General features: G+C 35.6%; 1 protein-coding gene across 1 annotated transcript; it reads right to left on the reverse strand.

The window, feature by feature from the left end:
- Positions 1–3,161: 3,161 nt before the first annotated feature.
- LOC113350687 lies at positions 3,162–5,300 on the reverse strand. Its single transcript, XM_026594820.1, has one exon. The coding sequence runs from the start codon at positions 5,298–5,300 to the stop codon at positions 3,162–3,164; it is 2,139 nt and encodes a 712-aa protein (XP_026450605.1).
- Positions 5,301–15,125: the final 9,825 nt, after the last annotated feature.

Here is a 15,125-nt window from a genome sequence, read left to right on the forward strand (position 1 = left end):
TCAGGATTAAGCCGCTATAAAAAATCTAAACCAACTTTATATAGTTGAGACCAAGCAACTGAATTTATAGTTCACCTAGTTCCATATATATCTCTGCGCCTCCAACTTGCAATAAGTCACGCACTTGGAACAATTCCTTTGGTTCGTATTCCAAACAGTAAAGGAACAACAAATCTGTTCGGTAACAACTCTTTTCAAACGAGTGATATGAGTTTGACAAAAGGCTCTTCCGTTTATCCCAATAAACTCCTTTGTCAGGTTCTTAGATCAATCTATTTAACAACTACCAAAGTAATTGTCTAGACTATGCAATCAATACTCTTAATCACAAAGAAACGTATTGATGCCGATCTACTCAACTAATCAATCAAGGTTATCACAAAGATAAACCGATTAAGTTGGACCCCCATCTGATCAAGTTTTGTGCACACCAAAGATTATGAACTCAAATAAGAAATATTCTTTGTCTTCAAATCTTCTTAGATCTCCAATAAACACCTGCACATAATCAATTTGAATCTCTTGTGATCAATCATATATAGAACGGAATTTGTTAACAATGGATTATCAAAATACGTCTTTAGATCTACAAAAAGTCTAAAGATCCCCGTCGATACTTCGATCTACTTTGAGTGAATCTTATATCAGAAGAGAATATTCTCAAGCATAAAAAAAATAGGTGCAATCAAAGTTCAACAACCGTTAGTCAATCAAATCAATCGAAAACTAATAATAAACTTCAATTATCTAGTTTCCCACCAAGAGTACTCGTAGAGCTTCCCGATCCCAAAGAAGTATTTAAAACGAGCTGCCGCAAGAGATTTCGCCTAATTAGGGTACTTTCCTCTCCGAATAGACGGCTCCACCAGTAACAACACAACTAGGTAGTTTTTCCGGCCCTGAGGATTAGTTTGCTCGAAATTCAAACTTCAATATTTATAGACCAAGGAAGTTTGGACACCAAGGAATTTCCAAAACCGAAAATATTCTCAAGATATGCAAATATATTTCCAAATTCGGTTTTCATAATTCCTGGAAATGCTCTGTCCAAATATTGACCGAAATCTCGGTAGAAAATATCCAATTAGTAAATGCACATTACCAATTTTTATTTTCTAAAGATATGCATTTAATTGCTGGAAATTAAAAACATATAAAACTAAAAACCTTAACTAAAAGATTCTCAATTTCTTTCGATCCGGGATTCTCCTTTAGTTATTAAGGAATATCTTTGAACAATAAAAGATAAGAATTACTACACATGTTCAAAGTATGTTGACATCTTTACTTTGTAAATCCTTTTTCATATTTACAATCTTGGAACCGATTTGCCACACTTCCAAACGAGTTTAGAATTGGTTCATCTGACTTCCAAGAACTATGTGATTGATTATCCTATCAAATCACCACTAACGGGTTTCAAGGTTCTACCAAAACACAAGGCTTCAGTTCTACCTCCATGTGGGTACTAGGATCGGTCACACTAGCTTTCCAAAAATTGGTTGACTAGGTACTAGGATCGGTCACCACATAATTATGGTATTTAACCTGTAATCGGTTGCACAAGTCATAGGATCGGTTACCAATTACTAAGACTTGTTGTACCTCTTACAAGGATCGATTCCACATGCTTGTGGTCGGTTGCACCTCTCACTAGGATCGGTTCCCCAATGTCTAGAGTTGGTCATACCAATTACAATATATCGATCATACCATCTCAGGTGATTGCTTAAGATCGGTTTCACTAATAAAAGTCATGCCAATACAAAGTTAGGCATTGTGAATAGTTTTACCAAGATACATAAACAAGTTATGAGCGGTTATATTAAACACACATATTGGTAATCCAAATATTTGCAATGAATAACAATACCAATAAGCCTAGCGATTTCCCTTTCGATTCATAAAACAAGTTTATGAATTGTACTTCCTTTAAACGAATGTAAAACATTGTTTCCTAGGACAAAATCTTCACCCATACCCATACATAATCACAATAGCACTCATCTGATTATGTCGACGTCTTATATACGACGTTCAAAAGATAAGCATTATACTTCGTATTATGATTCCTTAATACTATGTCTAACTAGAGCATAATCATTCACAGCTTTGCAGTTATGTTTTCAATATGCACGACTTGAAAGATACGTTAGGAATGAAACAGTTCAAGTCAAATATTACTAACCTCAAGAGGAATGATGATGTCATCGATGTAGCTCTTTACTTCTTCACATTCTTCAAGTCTTCACGTAATACTTGTAAGTCTCATATCCTAGTACCTTTCTAGCTAACCAATAAGAAGTTGACTCTAGTAAATAATCAACAGACTCTTTAAATGAGTTTTGGTTCACTAAAATATGACAACTAAACTTGACATACGGACGCTTGGTGGGTTCAACCGGGAATGCTCTAACAGTAAATGGTAAGCATGAGTTATAAAAACACTTAAGCTAAGCATAACTCATCAAACTAAATCACAACTAATTAATTTAAAATCATAATTCAAATTATATTAATGCAAAAGTCATAAAAAAATTAATAAATTACCCAGTGATGAAAATTGGCTTCCTCCGTCATCCTAGTGATGTGGTTCAGCTTCTCATAATGTAGACACTCTCAAAAGAATTTTTCATTGCTCAAATGGTGTTTACAAAGGTGAAATTGAAATAAAACAGAAATTTGCAACGTTTATACAATGTTACAGAATCCACTATTACGATGATACCCTAGATGGTGTTGCAAATGAATGAATCTCAGCGTTGCAAATTTGAAATTCAGTATTACAAGAAGCTGTCGCGAATGCTGTTGATAAACGACTGTTTCAGGGCGTCTGTTCTTCGTTCTTCTTTTTTTTTTTCTTTTTTTTTGCTGAATCACAATTTTTATTAATAAAGAAACTAAATGACCCAATTACAGGACTGACTCAAAAATACTTTTACAAGACAGGCCCAAAATTAAAAAAGCAAAAAGACATTCTTTGAACTAGTCCCAATACTGACCATGCCTAACCAAATCCAAAGAAAAAACAACTTTTTTATAAAGACAGAAATTTGCATACAAATGATTCCCTTTAACAATCAGCTACTATAATATGTAGTATGTGGCATTTCTACCTGACTAAGAGAAGATGCTTTTCCTTTATGAATGATAGTTACTCCCTAAGCTAGCCCTGCACCCTGCCTTGCTAAACTTTCAGCTGAAAAATTGACTTCCTTGTAGCAATCTTCATATTGAATGTCAGCTAACTTTCTAATAGCTTTCAACCATCTATTCCTTAAATACCAAGGGATTGCAGCATTATTGAAGTTCTCAATTACTGATTTGTCAGCTAATCTAATGATAATCTTGCTACACTGATTTTTAACAGCCCATTCAATGGCACAAACAATAGACAATACTTTATCAATGAAATTTGTAGCTACTCCAACACCCCCAGAGATAGTACTAATAACCTGACAATGATGATCTCTAGCAATTACTCCATAGCCTGTTGTTCCAGGATTCCCAATGGCGATTCCCTCACAACAGAAAAGAATGTAACCCCACTTTGGTTTGTCCCACTGACATACCTTGTTAGAGTAATTACTAATGTTTCTCTGCTCTATTTTGAAGAAGTAAATGATATTGGAATCATAGTCTGCCATCCATTTTGCACCAGTTATTCTATAACTTCCATAAAACACCATACTCATAATTATTCTTTTAAAATTCAATAAATTTGGTGTTGTACCTTCATGAAAAGTTTTATTCTTATGAAACCACAATTCCCTTACTATGGCACAAGAAGCAATGATCCAGACTTGATTAACAAATGGACTTTTGTGCTTGGAAAATTGCAGGATATCAGTAAATGAAGAAGGTACTTGAAAGTTAAAAATTTGCACTAACCATTGCCAAATATGGGTACTGAAATTGCATCTCCAAAGAAGATGATTCATGCTATCTTGATCATGTTGACAGATGCAGCACTTGGAAGCTAATGAATAACCTTGAGCTATCCTCTTTTCATCATCCATGTAAGCGCCTTGTTGAATTTTCCAAATGTTGCTGGCAATCCATGGATGTAGAAATGGTTTCCAGATTTGAGAAGGCCAATGCACTTTAGGTTCCTTTGCTCTGATTTTTTCAATAGCTGCAGCAGTAGTGAAAATCCCTTTTACATCTCCACACCAAGCTACCAAGTCTTTTCCTACACTCACTGAAGGTAAAGAAGGAGGAATAATATCCTGTAAAACAAAAGGGATTCTCCATTCACCATCAATCAGTAAGTCTTGAACTTTAAGATATATATAATTTTGCACTGTATCATTACTACCAAAACTCTCAATTAAAGGTTTGTCTCTTATCCAAGTGTCAAACCACACTGAAATTTTACTACCATCCCCAATGCACCACCTTATATTATTCTTGAGTTCCATCCAAGCCCATTTTAGGCCAGGCCATATAGAAGAAAGTTTCCATTGAGTGCACCATACTCCATTTTTATTTTTGTATTTTGCTGTGAAGAATTTTGCCCAATCTACTTCTGATGTGAGTAACTTCCACATCATTTTCATTAACAGAGCTTTATTAATCACCATCAACCTTCTAATACCCAAACCACCTTCATTGTAAGGAGTACAGACCTTGTTCCACTTCAAAGTATCATATTTTCTTTCTTCACTATCAACAGTCCATAAAAAATTTCTTATAATTCTTTCACAAATTTTGATGATAGAACTTGGCCACTTGTACACAGCCATATTATAAATTGGGATGCTGCAAAGGACCGACTTGATAAGTACCAATCTATCATGAAAGGATAGAAATTTACCTTTCCATACTGCCAAATAAATCTGCATCATCTCCACCATTGGCCATACTGTGCAACTTTTAGCTCTTCCAGGATTTAGAATAACTCCTAAGTATTTATCTGGGAAGGAGGTAAGTTCCATTTGCAACACATTTTTTATTTGATCTTTTCTTAGAGGAGTACAACCATCCACAAAGCACTTGCTTTTTTGCTTGTTTATCAGCTGACCAGAACTATCTTGATAACACTTGAGTAAGCTGAGAAGGGAATTTAAACTCTTTTTAGACCCATTGCTGAAGCTGAAAACATCATCTGCAAAAAACAAATGAGTGGGATAAATGTTTTTTCTGATTACCATTGGTTGAATTTTTCCAGTTTCAACAAGCTTGGTTAGCCCTCTACTTAGCACCTCCTCCATCAAAACAAACAAAATGGGAGAAAGTGGATCTCCTTGCTTCAATCCTCTTTCCATAGAAAAAAATCCTTTTGGTCCTCCATTGACCATAACTGAGACTTTAGATGAAAAGAATAACACATGCAACCAATCACACCAAGATTCTGAAAAAACATACCTTTTAAGAACTTGAAATATGAAATTCTAGTTTACAGAATCATAAGCTTGTGATATATCAAGCTTAAGACCTACATTCCCTCCTCTTCTTTTATATTTCATTTCATTGACCAATTATGATGCTAACATAACTTGTTCATGTATATTTCTACCTTTGATATATGCAGCTTGTTGAGATGATACCATCTTACTCATCAAACCACTCATTATTGTAGATAAGATTTTAGAGAAAACTTTAAAGCTGAAATTGCTTAAACCAATTGGTCTATACTGATTTGGCTTTTTAGAATTTTGAGACTTGGGAAATAATACCAAAAAATTAGAATTAAGTCCTCTTGGAATGTATTTCCTCTTTCAACAATACTGAATGGCTTCAACAAAGTCTGTGCTAATAATTTCCCAACAAGATTTATAGAATATACCTGAAAAGCTGTCTGGTCCAGGTGCTCCATCAGCATTCATCTCTCATACAACTTTTTTAATTTCATCTGAATTTGGTACCATATCCAGCATATTTTGATTTTCTTCTATTACAAGCTGAGGAATAACATCTAATATTGAATCATTGATTTGCACTTCTTGAAACTGAAATCTTTTTTGAAAAAAATCAACTAAGATATCTGCAATTTTTTCTTGATCAGCTACCAGATTGACCTCATCATCTTCCAATTCACAAATCATATTTTTTGTTTTCCTCACCTTAATATTTGTATGAAAGAAATTAGTATTGGAAGATCCCTCTTTAATCCATTGGATTCTAGATTTTTGCTTCATCATGATATTGTGATGAACTTCCCTTGAGTTTAATTCATTTTGAGCCATTACCAATTCACTTAGTGCATTTTCATCATGTGGATTCCTATCTGAAACCTCCATTTTTTTCCTTAACCACTTTTTCTGCCTCTTTAATCTTGATTTGCACATTACCAAAGACCTTCCAGTTCCATTCCTTTAAGGCTATTTTTAATCTTTTAAGTTTTTGCATGAACACATAAGCTGGATCTCCAGTAATTGGTTCAGCCCAATTTTCTTCAACCATCTTCATAAACTCTGGATGCTCCAACCATATTTTTTGAAATCTTAGAGGAACATTCTTAGGCTTAGGAACATTTGCACATCCTCCCATTAAAGGTGAATGATCTGACACCACTCTAACACCCACTTTGTAAACCCAATCACCATACAATTGCATCCATTCCATGTTAAAGAGAGCTCTATCTAGATTGCGTAATATTCTGTTATTACCGTGTTGACAATTTGACCATGAAAAACCCAATCCAACCTTTGGAGCTTGTAAGAGTTCACAAGTATTTACACAATCATTGAAATCCAACATTGATCTTCTTGAAGGAGAATTACCACCAGCTTTTTCTTCCATTGTAAGAATTGCATTAAAGTCCCCAATGATTAACCAAGGTTTTTTTAGTTCACTAATCAACTGCATCTCAGACCACAAAAATCTTATTTGCACCATTTTAACATGGGCATGAACACCAGATACTAGCATATTGCCTACTTCAACAGTAATCATTTGACTTGTAACTGAAACAACTGAAGGTGTTACTATGGAATTACTCCAAAACAACCATATATTACTTTTGTGATGTAGTGAAGCATTGTGAATCACCATACTCTGTATTCCAGGCAGATTTAATTTACTACAAAAAGAAGAAGAACATTTGATTTTAGGTTCTGCAACCCAAAGTAATGTTGGACAGAATTGTTTAACTAAATTGAACAACTTTTGCTGGGCCCTAGCTCTTCAAAGACCCTTAATGTTCCAATATAGAACTTTCATGGTTTTTGGTGGAGGTTTGTACCCCCCTTACCAACATTTTTCCTAAAGTTATATTTGACTGATACTTGCTTGGAAGATGTAACTGCTGAAATATTTTTGATTTTTGGAGAACTGGGACTTGCTGTATTCACTGAAGTATCTGCCTTCTTTTTACCAGAAGAATTAACTACTGAAGTCCATGTAGTAAATTGCATTGGTTCACTAGTAACCTTTCCTGAACCTGCATCTACAAACTTAACTTCACTTTTTTCTAATTATGTGACCTCTGCCATTTGAAGGAGTTTATGAAGTTCAATATCAACTACAATCTCTTCATCAATGCTTAATTCATCCTCATCTTTTTGCTATATTTGACTTAGAACATTAAATCTTCCATTATCCAATTTAACCAGTTCAGGAGTAGCTTGAATATCAGGAATTATTATATTTGAAATTATAGAATCTTCAACCATAGAATTACCAACAGAATTAGATATACTTACTTGCAACATTTCATTTTCTGCTTCAGTAAGACATATATCAAAAGGAATATTTGGAGTTTTAGGAGTTTGCTGTTGAATAGAAATATTTCCAGTTATATAAGTTTGCTGCTGAACAGAAGGATTTCCAGTTTTATAAGATTGTTGCTGACTAGAAGTATAGCCTGTTTTGACATTGCTATGATTATGAGTGTCACTAGCTGATAGATGCTTGCCTTTCTCCACTCTGCATTCAGTAACTAGATGACCTAAGATTTTACAAGTAGAACAAAACTTTGGACAATATGGAATAGAAATACTTTGAAAGAAACCTCCATATTTTGTGCCAATCCATATCTTGTTTGGAATTGATTTATAAAAATCCACATCAACCAATACATTTGCATAATAACCCACCTCACATTTCTCTGTTGCAGCATCAAGTTTCACAGGATTACCAAATTCCTTACAAATTTTATAGAGTATCTTCTCAGTCCAAAATTCAAGACCTAAACCAAGAAACCTTACCCAAACCATAGATCTAGAGGTTCTTTGATTCTCTGGTCGAAAGTTAGAGATCCAATTTCTTACCTGAAGTATTTGATCTGTAACCTCCCATTTACCTTCCTTGATATACTGACGATCTACTGCGTTATCTAATTTAATAGTGAAGAAACCCATTCCCAACGGGATTAGTTTACATTCTCCTTGTAACTTCCATTGCCGACGCATAGTTATAGCAGCATCAACAAACTTAATTTGTTGTGGATTAAGTCTCCCAATTAAAGAAAATCTCCACGGATTTAAGCTTTCTTCAAATAAATCATCAGGCAAATCTATATTTGGAAATGCCTGAGAATTTTTTTCATTACTTGAACTCAACATATTAACCCTATTTATTTCAACTTCAGTGATTTTAGGACCAAGATCCATGAAACCACCTGAATTAGTAGTTATTAAACATGAAAGAGATAATTAAACAACAAGATTGATTGTTTTTTCACCTGAAAATTAATGAATCTGAACGCAGAAAACGAAAAAATGAGATGAGAATTTCGCCGAGTCAGTAGATCCCCTCGAAGATTGTTCTTCGTTCTTCAGCAGTAGCAGGAACAGAATCCCGCAACTTGTGATTTAGCCTCTCTGCAACTCTCTAAACTTCCCCAAACTCTCCATTCTCCTCTCTAGGACTCGAACCAATGTATTTATACACTACAACTCTAAATATCTCGAAAAATCTTTTAATTCTATCCCTTTTTTCTTCAACAGAAAGTTACGGACTTTCTTTCCTTTATATCCTCATATGCATCTTCTGGTTCATCCAAAATTCTCTAAACTCTCTATATTTTGTAGATACGAATCTTAGCCGTGTTTATCCCCCACATAGTTTCCAAACTTAGTAGAAAATATCTGAATATACTATAGAGACTAGAATGTAAAGGAAGAAGACTGTATTTCCTTGTTATTCAGAGCAGAATAGAGATGGTTATAAATAGCCTTACAAAAGCTAAGAAATAGGATCAGAACAACCACGACTAACTTAGTGGTGTTACTGGTAACATAACTGGAATAAATCAAACAAACAAATACATGCCTAAACAATATGGGTTACTGCTAAAGACTCAACTAACTTATTGACTGACTACTTCAACATTTCCTCCCTTAAACTAAAAACTAGAATTCAGCTTAGAACAGATGCAGAACACATCCCCAATAGACCTCTAAGCCTTACAAAGGCATTCAACTTCAGTGGCGTTGTCATAATATCTGCAACTTGATCTTGACTGGGACAATGAACCATTTTGATAACTCCATCTTTTGTCAGATCACGAAGAAAGTGAAACCTGATATCTATGTGCTTGCTACGACCATGTAGAAATGGATTCCTCGAGAGATTAATGGTTGAACTGTTATCACAGAGAATAGTTGTACACTCACCACTCTGTGACTGATGAAGATACTCCAGAATCCTTCGTAACCAGATTGCATGAGTTGCGGTTGATGCGGCTGCGACAAATTCAGCTTCAGTTGTTGACAGAATAATAATAAATTGCTTCTTTGATAACCAAGACACATCACCAGAACGTAACAAAAAACCGTAACTTGATGTGCTTTTGTGATCATCTAAATCACCACCATACTCATTGTCTGTGTAGATCTTGAGCTTCACATATCCTCCCTTTCTGTAGAAGATACCATAATCATGTGTTCCTTTCAAGTATCATAACACCCTCTTAGCTGCACTGAAATGGAGTTATGTAGGACAGTCCATGTATCTGCTGAGTCGGCTTACCACAAACATAATGTCAGGCCGTGTTGCTGTCAGGTACATGAGACTCCCAATTAACTGCTTGTACTGGCAGCTATCCACCTTTATTCCATTTTCATCTTTAATGAGCTGAAAACCAGGAACAATTGGATTATGAACTGCATTGCAAGCAGTCATTCCAAATATTTCTAGTATCTCGTCGGTGCACTTCTTCTGACATATGAAATTACCCTCAGTTTTCTGCATCACTTATATACCAAGAAAGTACTTCATCTTTCTAAGGTCTGTCATATAAAACTCTTGCATCATAAAGTTCTTAAACTTATCAAATATCATTTCATCATTACCAGTAAATATAACATCATCAACATAGATACACACAATGAGAATTTTACATGTAGCATCCCATTTTGAGTCCATATAGAGCCTTCTTTAGCTTGTAAACTTTATCTTCTTATCCTTTTATCATATAGCCAGGGGGTTGTGCGATAAAAACTTCTTCACTAAGTTCACCATGAAGAAAGACAGACTTAACATCAAGCTGAAATATATTCCATTCTTTCTGTGCAGCAAGAGAAATCACCATACGAACTGTTTCCAACCGAGCCGCAGGTGCAAACACTTCAGTGTAGTCCACACCATATTCTTGAGTGTACCCTTTTGCTACCTGATAGACACATTTTGTGTCTAATTTGTTCTCAATACTATATATTGTTGGCATTCGATTTTGTACTAATTTTGGTGTTTTATGTGTTTTTAGGCATTTTTGGGAAATAAACATTTTTGGAAAATTCGGCTCGAAAAGTTGCTCGGGGCACCCTCAAAGAACAGTTGCTATACGGACCCACAGATTTGGCTAAGGGGAGCCTCAGTTGGCCAACTAATATTCGCACCCCCATCTTTGTTAGGGGGAGGTCATCATCTACATTTTGAATTTCAAAATTGGCGGGAAAATAATTCAGACGCAGGCAGAATTAGGGTTGGACATTTTAGCGTGCTAGAAGGAGATTAAATGGCTGATATTCTTCGGGAAGACTTGAATTATCCTAACAGGATTGGTATGGGTCTCTGGATCGCTTGAATTTGGCAAGTTAACTAGTGTTGAAGAGTACAGGGGTGTACGTGTATGGGAGGATATTCTCCATTAAACTCATGGAGATTTGGTCGGATTTTTCTCTTGATTTGGATATGTACCAGCCTGTTATATCACAACAGGATTGGTAAGTGCTTTCAATTCGACTAAATGGGAAGATTTCACGTAATCTCGTCAGACAGGGAGCACGTCATGGATGGAGATATTCACGGGATTTGCTTGAGTTGGACCGAGTTTGCGCATGCTAGGATGCTCTAACAACCATTCGGAATGCGACAGAGATAATTAAGAAGATTTACCAGCTGTGAAACGCATGCAGGAGAAGAAAAAGGCAAGAATATATTTCTGTGTATGGAAGAGTATTGGAGGAGGATTCGGGAGTTATTACAGTGATTTTGGTGATCCCGATAGTATATAAGGGTGATACAGGACTCATATAGAGAGGATGGAGAGTTAGGGGACGAAAAGGGTGAGAAATTAAAGTTGCAGAGATTGTCTCTGCTGCTGCCATTGAAGAAAGAGAACGAAGAACTTTAAACCAACTAGGACTGTCGTTCTTAACCGTCACATTTTGTATCTTTAAACGATAGTTCTTATGCGACCCCAAGAAACAATAGTTCTTTGTAACAGTTATGACAGTGAGTCTGTAACAGTCTGTCGGCGTTGCAAACTCGCTGCTTTTTATCCTTTCCACCTTTGTAACACCTTTCTGAGCTATGAATCCATATTTTGAGTGTGTATCCGACCTAATGAGCTAAAACCCACCACTGGGACAGCGGAGGAAGCTGGATTTCATCCTTGGGGTAATTTAATTAATACCTTATTTACTTTTTGCACCGATTTTAAATGATTTATGATTTCTATTAATCAATTGTTATCTTGTTAGATAGTGTATGCTTAGTCTTAGGTGCTTTAGATACACTATGCTTGTAATTTACAATTGATGTTTTACGAAATCTACTTTGGCAAAGAATAGAGTCATTGTTTCTTTTGTTTTGAGCTATAAATGTCTAGGATAAATTTATGAATCTCATGAACATGAAAAGCAGTGGAATCCCGAGTCCCGGTCCCTCTTCATCTTGTGACTTTATTTTGTATATATATTTTCTTATTTCTTTTATTTTAGTTTATTAATTCTTAAAAACAGTCTCATCAAGTCCGAGTGAACGACAACCTTTCTTACCACTATTAAAACATCATCAATTTGTGGCGCCGCCGACGCGGAATTGTGTATAAATTTGTTTTTAGGTTTTATTTTTATTTTTATTATTTTTTTTCTTTTTTACGCCTTTTGGTATTTCTTATTTGTTTTTAGATTTGGAGATGAGCTAAAGAAAAGGGAGAAAATGCTGAAAACAAGCCAAAAAAGGAAAGAAAAGAGGAATCCAAAAGGAGTGAAGAAGAAGATTTTGTATATTATTTTATTTTATTTTTTTAGAAACTGTAATTAAGGTTTTTATTTTTGTAATATTTTACTTTTGGACATTTATTTTTTCTTTTCTTTCGGACATTGAACTTTGGGACTTTATTTTTTTTAAAACCCTACGGAAGGGTAGTTTTAAATATAAATTGTGTGCAGTGAAGGACGACGATTACGATATCGCCTCAGCCCCTCGGGTTCGTACATGACATAGGAGTCGTGGCCCGAGTCGACTTCAACGATTCATCCCCCATCTGGGACGGGAGGTAAGAATTCTAAACACCCGCGAATCCCCTGTCAGCGGGTTTACTGGATGATTTTGTATGCATATATGTTGAGGACCTGAAATCGGATTTAATTTTCTAGTAAAGGGCAAGGCCTGGCCAAATCAAGATAAGGACTCGGATTTCATCACTGTTTCCTTCTTGTCCGCCTTAGGAACACGTAACCTACGCGAACCTAAGCTTAAAATACTGACTAGAACGAGACCGATAGAGTAACGATCTTAATAGGAAAGTCATTCGAAAAATATTGGTTACTCTTTTAAGAATACTTCGAAGTTCATGATGGTTTCTGTGAGTTGAATGTGTGACTGCGCCGCCTTGTAATACCGGTGAGGCCTTGGGTATCAAAGCTCCACCGAGCTTCCCTCGCTTCTATTCAACTTACTTTGACTCAGATTGATTCCAGAGGGGTTTGCTCAGATTGTAACGAATTCCTTTTCGAAAGAATAAAAGTTGGTCTAGAAACAATCTAAGTGGAGCCATCATGCTTTTTGTTTGCTAGATAAAATAGGCTTGTTGTGGTCGAGTCAACCTTCTTTGTGCTTGTTTAGAATTCCCTTGCAGTTAGGATGTCAAACTGGTATTATAGTAGCCAATACAATGAGTATCCGACTGAGCAGCTTGGACATTATCCTTTTTATGACCATAGTGTGAATAGTGATTGGGAACGCGAAACTTTTGAAGGTTATGGTCCATACCATTGTGAGCCCAATTACTATCCACATACCCACAGGTCATACGAGCAAAATAATCCATCTCTAGAAGAGTCTCTCAAGAGTTTCAATGAGTCAACACGGAAGTTATTTATGAAAGAGACTTATAATATTCTTCTCCCAGAAGAGTCCGTAGAGCAGTCAACTAAGATTTCTCTAGAAGAGTCCCTCAAGCAATTTACTGAGAGTGCAAATAGGATTGTGGAAAACTTGCTCAGGATAGTCAATTTCCAATATAGTGTTCCCAATACCACCCTTGAAAATAAGGATAGTTTTTATTCACATAATCAAGATGACGAGGTTAGAATTGGTAACACTACTTGTTTAGATGAAGTTCGATCATTTTCATGTTATTATAATGATGATTATGATGAGGATAGTATTGATGAAGAACATAAAATATGTAGGCATAGTGATCAGGAATTTGTTACTCCGATTGAGCTTTATAATGATAGTGTTGTTTCTAGTACAAATCCAAATAATTTTAATAATTATTCACCTATTCAAAAGGATGAGGATTTGACTAGAAATACCCCCGTTTTAGACGATGTAGTATTTCCTTTTCACGAAGCCAACGAAGGTTTAGAGGAACGAGTTTATTTTGAGTCTAGCGATTTAGAAACAATAGTTTTAGACAAAGGAAGTGAACTCGTAGAGATGAGTGAGGATGAACCTGACTTAGAAGAATCAATTGACCATTTCCAGGAATCTGATGACCTAGAAATTAGGGAAGTTGTGACTAGTCTTTCTAGAGACACTGAAAACTCTAAGTTTGGGGGTGATTATCATTCTCCATGTGCTTTAACTCTTAGAAAGGTCCCTCACTTGGGACTTGATATATGTGCCTCAACCATTGTGCTAGATTACCTTCATACTAGATCTCCCGAACCTAATAATGTCCAGGAAGAAGTTCAGTTGTTAGAAACCCATCCTCTGGTTGATGTGGTTTACCCAGGCGATAGTACCCAAATTGACTTTGTTTTCCCACCAAATATTTTTCAACCAATTGTGGGAACGTATAAGTTTCAGATGTGTCAATTATTAAGTTTTGAGACTAAACCTAATTACTTTAGGAAATTAGGGTCGACACATTTGTTTAAGGAAGACCACTACTTTCATCGTGGTCAACTGATTGACTTAAAGGATCCGCAATTATTTAGGTTATTATTATGTGCTTCCAAGTTTTTACTTGAGTTTTTACAGTCTCTAATACCTGAATCGGACCTTAGCTACGAGGAAATGCAGTCCATGAAAATATTTTATCTAGACCCAGTTATAGAACCTGAACCTGAACCACAGCTAGATGTAGTTGTCTTAAACAGGAAACTAGACAAGGGCGTGCTCTATCCATTAATTTTCTTGGCATGTTGCAGATTCCTTTTACTTGTAATAGCCCTATTTAGTTTTGGTGATCCGCAGTTATTCCGGCTATTACTTTATGATTTCATAAGGTGACTAATCCTTTCTTAGTCTGGCTGAAGACTTTAAACTTAGCACTTCTTGGGAGGTAACCCAATATTCATGCGACACGGTAATATCTTTCCTTATCTCTTTTGCTTCAATTAGTAACAGTTTCTCCTTGTTCATGCTTTTAATTTCATCTTTAGAACATTGAGGAAAATGTTAGATTTAAGTTTGGGGGTATGAGAGAAACTTTTTAGTCGCATTTTTGAAACTTCTAGCGTCACATAGTATCCGGTTAGCTAAGTTTACATATTGTTTCT

Source organism: Papaver somniferum, chromosome 1, assembly GCF_003573695.1.
Source record: "Papaver somniferum cultivar HN1 chromosome 1, ASM357369v1, whole genome shotgun sequence".
NCBI classification, from domain to species: domain Eukaryota; kingdom Viridiplantae; phylum Streptophyta; class Magnoliopsida; order Ranunculales; family Papaveraceae; genus Papaver; species Papaver somniferum.

What these genes read in the sequence shown, in the direction of transcription:
- LOC113350687 (XM_026594820.1), bottom strand. Translation starts at nt 5,300, where the DNA reads ATGGTCAATGGAGGACCAAAAGGATTTTTTTCTATGGAAAGAGGATTG.